The following is a 16,801-nucleotide window of genomic DNA, read 5'->3' as shown; positions in this document are numbered from 1 at the left end:
TTCCCATTTGCAATGAAAATAAATTTGCAGTGTTAAGACCTTATAAACTCTACTCTGATAGCTCGCGACTTAGCCTGCGCTTCTGGACGGTTCACCTGCGCGCGGCGCCGTGCTGTTGGGCTGCGACTTCGCCGACGCCGAGTCGACGTTGTCGAGGAACTCGTAGCCGGCCTCGAAGCCCGTGCCGTCCAGCCGGTCGTTGGAGTGGAACGTGACGCGGAAGAACTTGCGGTCCGACTCGATGCTGAAGGCCGGCTGCTGGCCGCAGTGCTTGTGGTACTTGCGGTCGCGCGTCATGAAGTTGGAGAACTCCACGTAGTCGCTGGCCGAGCTGGGCTCGCACCTGCCGGCAGGAATCAACCGCCAGAAAAAAGATTAACAGGGGAGTTTAAGAGGCCACTCCAGTGTTTCAGGGGCACTACGCAACCCACGTTAACCTCATAAGATTCAATGCTATTTTCATTTTGCTTGTAACTTATTAATTAATATAGATTTCGAAATGATGCTTGCTTGATATGGAAGACAACGATGCTCTTATCAAAGCACCTTTCTTCAAAAACGTGCATAAATTATGGTTCAAACCTAGACAATACACTTATGCATATTAGTAAAGATTAGTATAAAACCATAATTTATGCACGTTTTTGAAGAAAGGGGCTTTGATAAGAGCATCGTTGTCTTACATATCAAGCAAGCATCATTTCGAAATCTATATTAGTTAATTAGTTATAAGCAAAATGAAAATAGCATTGAATCTTATGAGGTTAACGCGGGTTGCGTAGTGCCCCTGAAACACTCGAGTGGCCTCTTAATAATCGGATGTTAAATCGATTCACAACATAAAAATCGATTTAAGCTTTCCAAATGTGAGAATTCGTTGGTTACTCCTGCGCCCTAATTCTTTATATGCGCAAGAAATCTAAAATAATATCATCTGAACAATCAGTTACTAAATAGATTCACAGGAGAGAACACCTTTAGAGATTCGGTTTGTGAGAAATAATTTTTTGCTTCCCTCAGTTTATGTCTTTGTGGGCCTTTTAAATCTTATGATTTGAATAATCGAATTTTAAAATCGATTTATGGAATTGAAACCAAATGTAGCATTAGAAATGTTTATTTCTTTGGCTATTTCTTTGTACGTACAAGGAATCTACGATAGTATGTATCGAATAGTGAACTCGTACAAAGCATTCGAAATGCTTGACTGTAAATATGTTTCTATCGTAGTATTGGAATAATCGGCTGATAGATTCATTCTCGGGAGAGAACCAAGTACCTATTGAAAGCACACGTACAAGCTGAGGAATTAAAACTTTGCGCCTTAATACTGGACGGCGTTATTTGTCAATAGAACGGTCAAAAACGTGTGCGTTGGCGGACGAAGCAGTTCGGTGTTTAAGTAAAAAAAACAAAACCTTTTACCACTTTGTATGTCTGATTGTTACAGCAGTGAGTGTTTGACATTTATTTTTAGTGCGAGTAAATATATTTATCAAATAACTACTTTAAACTAAATTATTTTAAGAAAAAAAAAAGGAGTTTGATTGTGTACCACTTCATAATAAAGACACATTGGTATGGCATTATTTAGATAATTAAAAACATTAGTTGTACTACGTCATTGAACGTTTATGTTGGGTCTAGTTGGAGAAGACTAGTTATTAGAGAGAACTCGTATGAAGCTCTCAGAATGTTGACTTTCGTGATGTATGTATTTCCTTATGTGCACAATGATCCTTTAAGTTTTTTTTTATTCCGCTAAATCGTCCATTCTAGACTGGTAAAATCTCTCCTTATCTCTGGATATTTAGACATTCATTTATTGTAAGTAATTGGAAAATTATGTTTCCGGGAAGAAAGGTTTAGTGAGTTAAAATTTTGAACTCCAGCCTTCAGTGAAACAAATTACTTTGAGGCAATTATAGTGTGTTAGGTTGTTGTTGTGAAAGGAAGATTGGAAAAGGATTAGGTTTGTTAAAAATCGATTCTTCTTATTATAAATATCAAAGTTTTATCGTAGTTTTCATCAACGATCCGCTGCAAGCCGTTGAGACGTTGGTTCCAGCCAATGGTATATTTTGACATGTGCTGGAGAGCAATCGTCTAACGAAACCTGGCTCACCAAAATAATCGTCCTTCTCACCTTAACATATTTACGTCATTTAGGAAAGTAATTTTTATGAAGTAAATCAGTAAAAATATGTAGGTACAAAAATTGACTGGGATTTCGGACACTTACATCTGACACTATAAACACGTTAAAATTTTAAAGTTTTTATATACTCTACAATATATCAAACACAAATATTTATTTATATTTCCCACTTAACCTTCGTTTACGTAGGAGTCACAGTTTACCTAATTTGGAAGCACCTTGCAGCCAATGTTTATTTGACACGTGCATACATTTCTTAGTCGATGGTTCCTTTACTACATAAGTTGGTAGGTTTATAGATGCCTTCCTTTCCTGACATCAAAGTTTCCCAAGGACACAATGGTTAAGTGATCACATACCACTCACTCGCTTGCCACCAATGCTATCCCGGTTCAATTCGCGGCGGGGTTAAACCTAGATATTTTCGCTAATGGTAAACGTGACGAATGTATACACGAACCTTTGGGATTTCTCAGGATGATTCCGTTTCCCCCCAAAATTTCGTATGCACCATGTTTGTATTAGAATCAAAACATTGGGTGAAAGTAGTGTTTGAATTGTGGAAACAGTTTTTAAATTAATGTTTTTTATTGAAGTGATAGTCTTTTAAGACAGTACTCCTGGCTAAGACTTATTAACATTCATAAGACGTGATTAAGAAACATTTTCATCAGTGCGTGGTCAATTCTGCGTGGGTACACATAGCAAACGGGCAAAGCCTTATATTTCATCACATGATCTGTGCAATGTTAGTTAGACACCCCAAAATATAGGATGTAGAGTTTGCATTGTGGAATGTTTTAAATGAATGTATTTTATGGAAGTTGTTGTGTTTAAAAAAGATATAATAACTCATACCTACTAACCATCGTCATAAGTGGTCAAGTATTGTGATGGCGAGGTAAAAAAAGTTACTTAAAATAGTCACATCATGCTGTCTCCTGACAATTCCTAGCTCCATAATTTACGCTCCATGTTTTAGGAGTGACATGATGACGATGGTTATGTAGAAAGTGACTTCAATTACATCACAACATGCGAAAGTCCTAATGATTCATATATCCATGCTCGTTACATTCACGCATTCATTCTTGGACGATGCTACTCACGGGGTGACTCCTTCGACGTCGAAGTGGTTGAACCGTAGCCGCACCTTCTGGTTGTTGTTGCCGTGGAAGAAGAAGTGGCACTCGGTGTCTCGCGGGTAGTAACCCGGGTAGTTGGGGCTGTGGAACGAGCCGCTCAGCGAGTCGTTGCTGCTGAACGCGAAGGCGCACGGGTAGTCCTTCAGGTGCAGGCCGGAAGTTATGCCGAAATCTGGACCAGGGAGGGTAATCAAGGTCATAATCTCTGGTTCACATGCAAATCAAAATCACACGGTAACATATAGCGAAAACTACAAGAAAATGCATAATTTAGAATTGCGTGCTCACGAACGTCATGAACCACCGGTATTCAGCGTTTGAAATGTCGGCCAGGTTTGACCAACAACCCTGAAGATGCCTGCTGCAATGCCAGAGTGGAACTTCGATGCAATCCAACACTTCGATGCAGCTCAACTTCGAAACCCAAGATAGTTTATTAGGCAATCCACCAAAGTCGCGGAATTCTGTTAAGTCAAGGCATGTGCGCCTAGACAACTGCATTTGATACTTATCTGGCAGTTGTGCCAGAACTGTGGCAATAATCTCCTCGTCATTAAATGCTTAGATCTAGGTATCGTGTGCGCTCCTCATAGTAAACAAATGTACCTCAAGTTATGCGCCTCTCTTAGGTTCATACCTTTCTGTATTGGGTTGTGCCCTTATATTTCCCTGAATACGCAAACTCCAGAATGGCTAGCAAAACAACGCTCTAAACTGTTCGTAGGTCTGGGAGGTGGAGCTTAACATTACCCACCAGTGGAAGGCATGGCTCTTAATTGGAGTTTGGTCATCTTTTGTAGACAATGAGGTCATTAGAGACATAAGTTGGGTTCAATGCCTGAGTTTTTTTACATCAATTTACGACAGGAATATAAATGTATTTTATCTCAGGTTGTGTTTCACTTCGGCTGAGGATTCGACACTGCTGCTTAAAACTCGTAAACTATGAAAGCTACAGATTTGAAGTTGCTCGTGGTCGTTACATATGACTCACCCAGTTAATATTTGCAGTGATGATGTAATGGGCGTTGGAGGGGAGCGTAAAATTGAAGTCAGTGAGAGCAGTAACTTAGAAAGTAATTGACTGATTTGCGTGATTTAAACTTTTAGTTGCTCGTGAGTAAGCATTGAGTGGTAATTGTTGAGTGGAATTATTGTAATGTTAATAACTTTGGTTTTGGAGCTATTAGTCGCAAAATGTCTAAGCAATAACAAGTTATGTTAGAGAAAAGAAAGAAAACAAGCGAAATCACCCGAGAAGAAGCAATGCAGAGAAGTGTCGTAGGTATCGTATGAGGCAAAAGTTAGCCGAGAGAAATCAGCCAATGAGGGAAAAACGAGCCCCCGAACGAGGTGCGAAATTTGCGCTCTAAGCTAGCCTCAGCCATCTGAGTCACGAGAAGCGACAGGGAATGCAGAAATTTGTTTTGCAATGGAGGTGGATATGCTCTCTGATGATTCTGATGTTAATTTGGAGTCGGTTGAGCCAGTGGTTGTGAACGACCCTCGAGGCAATGGAAGAACGGATGATAGATTTAGTACATGTTTTTGGTGTCGCAAGTTTTCTGGCGTGACCGCCCGACCGTCAAGAAGTCGTCCATCGAATTCACGTCAAAAAATAAAGCAACACCAAATCGGTGAAATTATTTTATTTATTTCATACACAATATTCCCGTTCAGTGCGATGGAATTTCATGAAACAAACCCCTGGCGGTTGTAATCCAAAATACAGCATACCCAGAATCTTTTTGTGAAAAATATCGGTCATGGTCTATTTGCAAGGCACCATCCGCATTCGCCGCGTGTGATCTTGGGAATCCAAACCAGATGACGACATGACCGGGATTATGTCGCAGGGACTTTTCGAATGCTAGTCTGATGTTTTACCTATTATCCATCTCGTACGGTGACCAAGAACATAAATAGCTAGTTTGGGAATAAAGTAAGAACTGGTAACACAATGAAAAAAAAAAGAATTAGGCGATCAGGCAAAAATGATTAGGCAATCAGAGAAAAATAATTATTAGTTAGCACCAGATCCTTTACCGAAAATATTTCCGTTACGATAAACTGACAGATACAAAAGGATATGCTCGTTATTGACATGAGACGGAATATGACGTCAGCAGGACAGCACACAAAACAGACCTGAACACTACAGGAACAGTCCTCTAGCATTGTGTATGGTCTCCCCGAACGGTCAATACTGCTGCACACCTGCGTGGCATGGATTCGGTGAGCTGTTGGAGGGATAAGTTGCTACTCTGCCATAATGACATTTAACATTCTGCTCGAGTTGTGGGAGGTGCTGGTCTATCTGCAATGCGTCGTCCAAATGCATCCCTGATCTGCTCAATTGGATTTAAGTTTGGAGAGCGAGCTGGCAGAAACGATATGCCCTCCTTATCCAGCATGTCGTCCACCAACCACCATCTGATCCCCTAAGTGTGTATTGGAGCCCCTAATTGTTTTGACCAGTGTATTATTGCAAAACTGTAATTATTACTCTGCGAGGAAAGTGACAGAAATCCGCGCTGATAATTGTAAGTGGAGTGTTATTTTCTCTAAAAGGCTTTTATTAGAAATTTTTTACTCTTTATATTTCTTATTGTTGCTCAGCGAAAGTTTTACATGATTAAAAGAAACGATATTCGAATACCCACACGTTTGAGACTCAAGGTAACGCAAACAGGACAAAGATAAGGGACAGTGTTTGGGTCCAAACTACCTTCTACAAAAAAATTTAAAAGTTTGCAGAATATATCTTGATTGTTGTCAAGACATTTTAACTTTTTAATTATTGTATAGTTTTCGTTAGGTTATAAATTAATCCCCCAGTAATATTTCTTAAAAATTTCTTACAAATATTGTGACACTCTTTCCGAGTGTCCCTCCTCATTTTTTCCTTTTTCTCTTTGTGTTTTTGTTTGTTGACGGTTGGCCGTGCGCGGTTCGTAGACGCGTTGCCCTTTCTGTATGCGAACTTCGGTCTTTGCTGTGGCTCCTGCCTGGTGGCGCCGCTCGGCGGTGAGTTTGGTAATCCCTGAGTAGTTGCGGTTTTTTCACGCGCCGCTGTTGGGTTGGCAACTATGTGGTCAGCTGTGGAAGAAGTGGTCTCTGATGACTTCTGGGAGTGGTTGGTCTTGTCGCCTCGGCCGCTTTGGTGTGACGAGAGAGAGGTGTGAGTAGGGGGAGACCTAAGATGCACATAAAGTTCTGCCATTCCCGATTACACCCGAACAATTCACCTTCGGCCAACTTCGGGATTTGTTTTATTTTTTGCGCAGGAAAAATGAATTCAAATATTAAAAGTGGTCGGTTAGGTTAGCTACATTATAACACTTTAAAACACTATGGATGGTTAGTTAGGTTAGTACAGCTACATTAAAATAAACAGAGAAATATAAATATATATATAAATAAACCCTAGGTTGGCCGAAGGTGTATTCTTCGGGTGTAATCGGGAATGGCAGAACTTTATGTGCATCTTAGGCTTCCCGTGAGTAGGTCGGTCGGACGATGTGTTTGAGCGAGACAAGTCTGGCCGTGGAAAAATTTGGGGAGCGCCAGCGAAGTCCACGAAGCAAAGGTTAAAATGGGTTTGCTGTAGAACGTTTGGTGTAAAGGAGTGATCTACGAGAAACAACATGGAAACGTGTTTATGGAGTCCGAGATTATGCAGCCTTTTTTTTTTGTTTTGAAATACTATAATATAATACGGATCTACGTAATACGTTTTGCTAACGTTGTGTGTTGGTAATGTAAGAGAATAGGTCTGAGTTGCAGTGCGCCAGTTATTGGTTCTACGAGCGTAAATACCTTTTATCTGCTACGAGTTTAGTAGTCCAGTTTCTAGTGAAATTTTTCCAAGAACAGTTAGGAAACGATCATGCTAGGGGCACGGAGAAGGCTAATGCACTGATTCAAGACAAGAAGGGATGTTCTACGTTTGTCTCCAGTCTTCTGACAACGGGACTGTGGCGTGCGGAAGGCGAAATCTATAGAGGCATGCAAGATACTTCAGTCTTCGAGATGGTGCACTTAGTTTTTGTGCAAACAGCAGTAAATTGCGGGATGCAAATTTTAAGGCTGTGCGTCGTTGTAGAGGCTTATAGAAAACTGTAAGTGTTGGACATCTGGTTTTTTCTTGCTTGATGTGTTCTGAATGTTCATTGTAATTATATATATATATATTTAGTAGAACTGTTGTTTTACTTAGGGCTTTCTGCAGTTGTTAATTGGACGAAGTATTCGTTGTTTTTCCTTATTGGGGAGGTTTCGCTGGCGCGTCCGATATATATTTAATAGTGTAATTTTTGCCCGTTTTTTTAATTGGAAAATCTTGAGCCTTTCAGGGTACACCAGAGTAAATCAGTATCTTTTTTATGCACATTGCGAATGGAATTAGAAAATTTGTAATTTGTAATTCTGATAACGTCGCTGTCTAAAACACAGTCGTTTAAATTCCATTTGCGTGGTAAATAAAGGTTTTGTGCTGTGAAATGCAATTATTTTTAGATATATTATTTATATTTTTTTACTGATAAACATTTTATTATATTTCTATATTTTTTATCTGGTGGTTATCTGGTGTTGTCTGGTGAACTTTATCAGTCCTGTGTGGCGGAGGATGGATAGTAAACATAATACAAGGATTTTGTAAACCTGGCCGAGAGTACAAACTTATAAACTGTGGTGTAAAATTGATTTTTGCGTTAGAGATTTCTGAGGCACAAATGAATTTTTTTGAGATTTTGTCCTCTAAATCATCATTCTTGTTTATTACCATATCTTCGTAGATATTGTTCCTATTTGTTGTTTTTGGTTAACGTTGATTGTCAGAGACAGTCAATTCTATTATGTTGCCATTTTGAAACTCACTACTGTGTTATATAAAGAGTGTTATTATTATAAAATTTGATTTTAAATTACCAGCTGAGATTATATCTATTAAAAATATTGTATAATAATATTATATTTTTTTGTATAATAATTTATTGTAACTGTGGGATCAAGGGAATTGTTTTAGGGGTGCACCAGGGGGAGGGGCAAGCGGTTTGTTTATCAATAAAGCCACTGGTGGGTGTGTTTTTGTTTTTGGAGCTAACGCATGTGAATGCAGTGGAGCCGCCCGGACTCGCTCAGTGTTTAATGCCCTTGGCCCCTTTTTGGCTGTTAATTTTTTTTGGCGAGTATATTGTTGGTTTTTCCTTCTTTAAGTTTTTTTTTAAATTTTATTTCTTGTAATTTGTTGTGGAAGCGGAAGATGTTAACGTCGATTGTTATTTGGCCAATTACAACTAGCATCGTTGCCTCCCTTTAGCTTGATTTTTTTTGGTTAAGTTCTGGGGGTGTGTCAATATTTTGGTTGAATTTCATAGTCACACTGGTGAAAATTAAAAATACACGCTCATATGACCCTATGCTCAAATTGATGTTCTATATTTTTATTTAAGTAAAAAAATAATATATGGATATAAGTTAAGGACAGGAACTCCCATAATATTTTTTTTTTGGGGGGGGGGGGAGATTGGATTATTTGGTCACTAACTCAGTGTATGTTTATTATAGATTCAGGAGATCTAATCATATCGCATAAGTTTATTGTGACTAAGTGAATGTAGCGAAGTTCTCCTTTAATCTTTAAAGTTGTACACGTGGCTTGAAACCGAATCTGAATAATTTACTTGTGGTAAAACAAATACAGCCTATTTTTCGCTGCCTCCTCTTCCGAAAGATATTTATTTTGAATGCAAAAATTTCCTTTTACTATAGAAACCTGCAAGTTAAAAAAAAAACACACGTTGTTAAAAAATAATGGAATGAAACATGATACAAGCAGAAGATGAGGCATTTTCTCCCACTTTATAAACCGTTGCCATGGTCACCGCTAGGCTTCTGCGGAAGAAGCTTTGCAACACGCAAAGAGCTTTCCGAAAGGGGCTTTCGTGGAAAGAGGATTTTGCCGCTACACAGCTACAGAGGCCGTGTATGTGCAATTAGAAATTTCTTTATTCTTCTTTTCAAAGTGGATGCAACCAAGATCATTTATTAATATAATTGTACGTGCTTAACAGTTTTGGGCAGGTTTCATTTTGAAATTAAAAAAAAAATCAATGGAGAATTAACTAACTGCTTAGCGGAGTTCTTAATTGGAAGCCCATATGGGTTATTTACCTCTAGGTGAAAATGGAACGAGGATGGTCCTTGTTGGTACGATGTAAACTAGAGAGCATTGACAGGGTAACAAACAACACAATTATCTCTGCTGGTATACACAAGCGAATGAAAATGCATCAGCTTCAGCTGAAAAATCTTCGTAGCATGACCAAATGACAAACAGCACATTTAAAAGCGTTAAAAGCATTAAATATGTAAAATAATTACCACATTTTTAAAATCATGTTTGAAGTAATTTTTATAATATCATATAGATTAATTTTTATAATTTGTATTTCATAGTATAAGGTTTCTTATATAGTGGTTTTGTGTTTCTGTTTAGGCCTTGTACCTTTAAAATTATTAAAAATTTACGTTTATATACTAAAAATAACTAAAAATGAGAGAAAACATAACTACACAAAATGGAGCCATTGATAGAAAAAAATAATATTTATCCAAACAGATCTAGAAGTTCATGTGTTATTTTTTTTTTTAAATGAAAAATCACAATGCAGGAAAAATTAGCAAATTAAGCAATGTCCAAGTTGAACTAGTAAAAGATGTCGGAAATTTTTTAAGCGGTTGCTTATCATAACCAGACGAGTTCTTCTGCACTTACTCTCCGTGAAGCTGTAGGTGGCCTTGAAGCCCGTGGAGTATGGCGAGGAGTTGATCCCTCGGAACTCCAGCATGAGCCTGGGTCCGTTCGACATGATGGGCTTGGGCAGGGCCGTGCCGCAGAACGCGTCGATCTTCTCCTTGCGGCCGCCGTTGTCGACGAACGCCAACAGCGAGTCGATGCTGTCGCAGCTGCGAAGAAGAAAAAAAGACTCTTTTTTCCGCCGTGAGAACAACTGGGGACACTGGAAAAACTTTACACTCGTGATTTAACTTCTTGAGTGATGGTGCAATCCATATAATTCTCCAACGTTTTTCGACCCTCTCATTGTTGAGTGTTTACATTCAGTCAAGAATACGTTAAAAGAATAAAATACTGGTCCTAAGAGCAAGAGCAAGAGTAAGAGTACAGGACTTAAAAAAAAATCATGGAAAAAGCAAGAATGAGATGGTGCGGCCATGTCCAGAGACTGGGAAAAGCGAGGCTGTCTAGGAAAATGATGGAGTTGAAGAACACAGGAAGAAGGCCCCAAGGAACACCAAGGAGGAGGTGGGAAGAGAAGATATCTAAAGGAGTACAGAAGAGAGAAGAATGGAACAGAGTGAGGGAGGAATGGTGGAGTGATAGAAGAAGATGGAGGCATTTTATTTGCTGACCAGGCTGCAGGCATTCGATGATGATGATGATGATGATTGGTCCTAATACAGTGAAAGGTCGGGACCACGGCCATGCCGGATTAGTGATTTGGCCGGATTACAGAACGTCAGTTTTTCGTTAACGAATATAAAAAAGAAAAATATATAGTACAATGGTAGTTAAAACAATTTGTAAAAAAGTTGCTCTGTAGAAAGAAAAAAAACGGTTGAAAGTTGGTCATTATAAAAATAAGGGTGCGTGTATTTATGTACGCGCGTTAGAAGTTATACTTTCTTGGCGTGATAAAAAAACTAACTCTAATTTTGCATGCAAATAATTAATAGAAATAAATTAATAAAATAACTGTAATTATATTATAATTACTTTTAGTAAAGTATAAATTCAATAAAATTAAACATTTAAAAATAAATACTCAGTATTAAATATTAATAGAAACACGTGTATAATATTAATTGTTCAATTCAATAAAATAATCGAGATACATTTTAATTAATAACGAAAATCAATAAATATGCTGAATGTTAATGCTAATTTATTAATTTTAATTATTTTTGAAATAATAATGTAATAATTTATACCTTATAAGGTAAATAAATTGTACATACGGGAACACTCCCATGAAAATGGCCAGCAGACTACTAAACCTTCCACAGACAGTCCCTGCCAGCGACAATGGAAGCTTACAAGTAACCTGACGTCGTTATTCATATGGGAACATAACCTCACATAAATACACTTGGAAAAGTTTATAAACATAATTCATCACTAATATTCACAATAAATAAATGTTTATAATTATATAGACCCGTATTCAATATCAATCACTAAAGTATATGATTTAAAAAAAAATATACATATAATTTTTATTTGTATTCAGCTATTTTGCCAAAATTTCGTTGCATTTTGCGCGCGCATCATAGAAATTCATTCTCATATTTTTTTCCATAAAGCGTTTAAAAAAGTTTAACTTCAAAAATAATAATTACGGAAATGAAGCTGTGAAATGCAATATATGAAATGTAACCCGCTAGAAAACAAGAAACACTGTAGTGAAATGAGAAAGAAAAAACTGACGGTAACAAAAAACTCTGAGCGAACTAAAAACGCTGGCAGCGCAGTAATGCGACCTGTCGGCCAAGGTCAACACCCCGAATTCACCCGTATCATTGAATATGTACATACTTCGGATGCCCGTATAAATCTGAACTTGGTTCTTGCCAGATCAGAGAATGTGCCCAAACATATCATACCGAAAAGATCTTCCACTTTTTTTTTTAAGTTTGAAGAGTTGTAAGTTAAGACTATGTTTAAATTGAATTTTTGTGAAGTTTTTACAGGAATGACTATTAAAAGTCAGTTACAAAATTTTAGTATTAGCTGGTAAGCACTAAGCCATTTATTTTATATATTTTTTCAAAAATCAGCTACCTGTTTTACATCATTTGCTGCTTACCATTTGGTGGATGAGGATAAATTAAGAAAGAAAGAAAGAAAGAAATATATATATACATACATATTCAGGGATTATAAAACCGAAATACTTAAAAAAAATTAAAAAATGAACATGAATAGACTGTAACTGATGCTAATTTATAAATATTCAGATGAATTTCTTTTATAGTTGTGAAATGCAGTATTAAATTTATTTTAAAAATATTGTAATTGAGTAATACGTCACGTGAGTAGCAGATATTTAGAAAACAAAAAACACACGGGAAAAAATCAGTAATATTTGGGAAGAAACAGAGCGACAGCTTGTTCTGTGGATCCAACACTATTTGCCTGAACTGAAACCTTGAAAAACCTAAATCCGAATGGCTGAACCATGTTTCAAGCCTAGATACAGGAAATTCTAGTCCGCAGTCTTACTGTTGCACCACCCTTTCTTCGTGGACTACTTGTTTGTAATCAAAGGGTTACGATGCATCTCGAATAGCATTTTTCTGCAAGCGGTAAAAAATGTGGTTTGTGTTGCAAATAGACGAATTATAGCCAGCACTTGTAATTTGGGGCTTTGATTGTGGCGATTAAGAGATAAAAAGACTAAATATTGAATACACTTTTTTAACAAATGTGAAATCCTCTATTGGATAATATAAAACTTGCTTAGCTTAGAAAAAGGGGGTTGTCTGTAAAGTCGGTTTACGGACGATAATTTTACGTGATAACGTCATAAGAAAAAATTGATGAAAAATTGCATACTTTTTAATTTTCAAATATTATTTACAGTTTTTGCAAACTTAATTTAAATAATTTGTTTAAATATAATCACGAACAATTAGTTATAGAAATAAACTGAAATCAAATCAATGTCAATAAATTTTTTATTTGAAATGACGAAATTGGACAAATAAATAACAATTTTTAAATTGCTACTTTTAAAAAGCTCACCTTAACCTGTTTGATATTATAGAAGATTTTCTCGCACGGTGGTGGGCCCGTTCTAGCACGCTCGGCTCAGGCGGAACGTGACAATGAGTCATGCTTTTTCGTGCGTGCAGCCGGCTTTCATAGATTTATAAGACGTTATCCCGTAAAAATATATATATATATATATATATATATTTATTGAATAAATTTTAGTTTGTAGTGTGCAGAAACATACACACAATGTTTTGAAAACGGTTTACCAATTATTTTATTTCACGTTTATACATTTTCTGTTATTTCTACGGTATTTTTCTGACTGATTTGTGTTTACTCTATTTATGAATACTTATAGTGTTTAGTTTGTCTAGTGACCCGCGCCCGAAACAATTGTTGTGACCCCTATAAGGATTTATGAATCATTTTACGTGACGATTTTCTATTATTTTGTTTAGAATTTAAACATGAACACCAACTTTTGCTTTAAAATCGATGTTATTTAATGACTTTGTTTCTTTTGTTTACGTTTTGTTTCGTGTGTCTGCTACGTCTGTCACCCTAACGTCACGAAGCAGGGCACCAATCAGAAGCTACTCTTTAAAAACTTTGAACTTTTGAACGTTTTGAACTGAAAACGGCCTTCTGTCTTCGGCCGCCATGATGTGTACAGGTAGCTGCGGAAGCGTTATGAATATCCAACATAAATAACTACGTAAATTAGCATCCATTTCAATAATGTGGTTAGCAGAAGTTTTAAAGTGTAATAAAGCTAGAGAGCCAGTCCAATACCTTACGGTAATGCACATAGAAGTGAAATTTACGTGTGAAATAACGCCGCGTAAGTTCCCATGTTTCCTATGCCTCTTCCGTGTATTAAAGGCAGAGCTAGTGACGCCTACGTCATTATTTCCAAACGGCGAGGTCGACTGCAACTAACTGTCATTACAAAATAGAGAACCCTACCTTTTTTACTATAATTTTCAAAACAAAAGTAAAGTTGATATTTTACATAAATTGTAAGAACCATATAGAGAGTAAACTTGTACATCCAGTGATCTAGGAATAAATGCATTGGGTTCACCACTAATCCCTCTAGCCAGAAGTAACAGAACCCATATTTAAATTATTATTTTGTGCGCTTTAATACCATTTCGAGCTATACCTGTTATAAGTGTATGCAAACACTATGTTATAAACAGTTGTTTATCAGATATGCCCAAAAATATTTCATGTGCATTACCAAGCATAAATATAATGCAGCCATGATATCAAAGATTGATTAAACAATATTTTCAGAAGAGTATTTTAATTAATTGAAAGTTTTATCTATGACATGTTATTCATTAAATCTGAGTGCATTTGTGTACGATAATTCCCGTTCAAACGATGTAAGTAATCATTAGTGTTATTGTTTTCCAAGCAGTATATAAAGTATTTAAATTTAAAATCTCAAATATACATTTTTATTTTGTTTATTTCTTAACTTGGGTATTGTATATTCAGGATAGTCTCCCTTCTTAGTTGCTGGTTAGACAAAATAATCTGCGTAGAGTTGTATTTTGAGTATAGGAATTGTAGTAAAGATACTTAGCGCAACGCCAATTAACGAGCACACACAGCAAAATAGCACCACTTTTCATTAGAAAATAAATTTTTCGACTAAGAATTTACAGAGTCACATAATATTATTTTTAACGTCTTCTTAATGGGCTGACCGTAAGCGTAATATAAATAATTATACAAAAAAAAGTAAGAATTTCGGAATACGAAACCAATTGTTAATGTATAGGCACAAAATTGGCATGGGGTATGGGTAGAATATCATTTTTGAAGTAAATAACTCCAGCTCAGGTGGCAAGTATACAAACCATTAATTATTGAATGAGTGTCTGAGAGGCTACAAGATTACTAAACTCTTTCAGTTTTACGGGCGCTTAGGTAAATCATAATTATGGGAACTTACAGAAAAATAAAGTTGCACAGGTGACAATAAAAGAACCATTTTCGGTTGCCAACCTATGCGCTCAATTTGAAGACTGGCGGGATCTTCTTGTTGGTAGCATTCAAGATAAAATAATTGAAGACAACATTTAGAAGCAGCTTTACTCAGTTCTTACAGTATGCACATTTAAGAGACTAAATATAACATTAAAAAAGTAGGTTTACTCCAATGCAGTTTCTTCTCGATGGTGATGTACAGGTTGAAGAAGCTGAAGACATTCAGAAGCAGGTATACTCACAGTGGGTTCTTCTGGCTGGCTGCGAACAGGTTGAAGTAGCTGAAGACATTTATAAGCAGGTGTACTTACTGAGGATTCTCCTCGCTAGCAGCGTACATGTTGGAAGTAGTTGAAGACATTTAGAAGCAGGTGTACTTACTGAGGATTCGTCTCGCTAGCAGCGTACATGTTGGAAGTAGTTGAAGACATTTAGAAGCAGGTGTACTTACTGAGGATTCGTCTCGCTAGCAGCGTACATGTTGGAAGTAGTTGAAGACATTTAGAAGCAGGTGTACTTACTGAGGATTCGTCTCGCTAGCAGCGTAAATGTTGGAAGTAGTTGAAGACATTTAGAAGCAGGTGTACTTACTGAGGATTCGTCTCGCTAGCAGCGTACATGTTGGAAGTAGTTGAAGACATTTAGAAGCAGATGTACTTACTGAGGATTCGTCTCGCTAGCAGCGTACATGTTGGAAGTAGTTGAAGACATTTAGAAGCAGGTGCACTCACTGAGGGTTCTTCTCGCTGGAGGCGTACAGGTTGAAGTGGCTGAAGACGACCTGCACCCGCTCCTTGCCGCGGCCTTGGAAGTCGTACTGGCAGTAGCTGCTGGGAGGGTAGGGCTGCGGGAAGCCGGGCGACGAGAGCGACCCGTTCTTCGAGCTGTCGCTGCTCACCACCAGGTCGCAGTTGGACGCTGCAACAACGCCGTTAGAAATCTTACTCACAGGAATTTGAACGCTTTAGTAGGATGTTCGAGAATTACAAACTGCATTACATCTATTATGAGATCCCAAAATACACAAATTTATAGCACTTTACCAACATTATATTAACATATTTATTATATTACATCTCTGCAACATACCGGCGAATTTACTGACGCATTGATATGAACAAATAAAAATATACATGCCTAAGTTGGTATTCAAACCTATGACCCTCAAAATAAGTTTGTTTTATGATCTGTTCCTATCACTTTTGATATAAATGAGGAAAGTTATCCAGTCATCAATATTAGTTTACTGTTAATAAGTAATGAATAAGATAGTTTAGTAAAAAATGTTATGCATTTAAATCGATATTGTGTGTTCGACCATTTATCGGTGTACTGTATATTTTCTTGAAGTATTATTGACAGTTAAATTTTAGTCAAAAACTATTTACCAATACCTTTGTTATGTAGTATTTTAGACGTTTTTGACGAAAAAAATATTTATAGGCACATGAATTTTATTTCTGAAAAACCACGTAGTTTTCAATCAGGAAGATCGTCTTTAACACATACAGTATTATGTGTATGTATATATTTAATATATACATGAAACTAAAATGATGTTTACAAAAAAAATACGTGTATTACATAAGTTTTAAATAACTTTTTGCTAAAGTTTTTTACCAATGAATGTTTCTAGATTATTCAAAAAGAGTTATAATTTTTTACAAATTTTATAGTTACTAATGGTTTTAAAAG

General features: G+C 36.8%; 1 protein-coding gene and 1 long non-coding RNA gene across 2 annotated transcripts in view; one reads left to right on the top strand and one right to left on the bottom strand.

The window, feature by feature from the left end:
• LOC134542859 (uncharacterized) overlaps positions 1–16,801 on the top strand; it is a 413,602-nt gene that overhangs the window by 11,223 nt on the left and 385,578 nt on the right. The window lies entirely within an intron of this gene.
• LOC134543207 (suppressor of lurcher protein 1-like) lies at positions 220–15,986 on the bottom strand (the record flags this gene model as incomplete). Its single annotated transcript, XM_063388109.1, has 4 exons — positions 15,838–15,986; positions 10,085–10,275; positions 3,268–3,475; positions 220–343 (listed from the first exon to the last, which is right to left on the bottom strand). Coding segments are annotated over exons 2-4 (426 nt in total), but the record flags the coding sequence as incomplete, so codon positions are not given.

This window comes from Bacillus rossius (assembly GCF_032445375.1).
Source record: "Bacillus rossius redtenbacheri isolate Brsri chromosome 9 unlocalized genomic scaffold, Brsri_v3 Brsri_v3_scf9_2, whole genome shotgun sequence".
Classification (NCBI taxonomy): domain Eukaryota; kingdom Metazoa; phylum Arthropoda; class Insecta; order Phasmatodea; family Bacillidae; genus Bacillus; species Bacillus rossius.
This window is presented reverse-complemented; position numbering and strand designations above follow the sequence as displayed.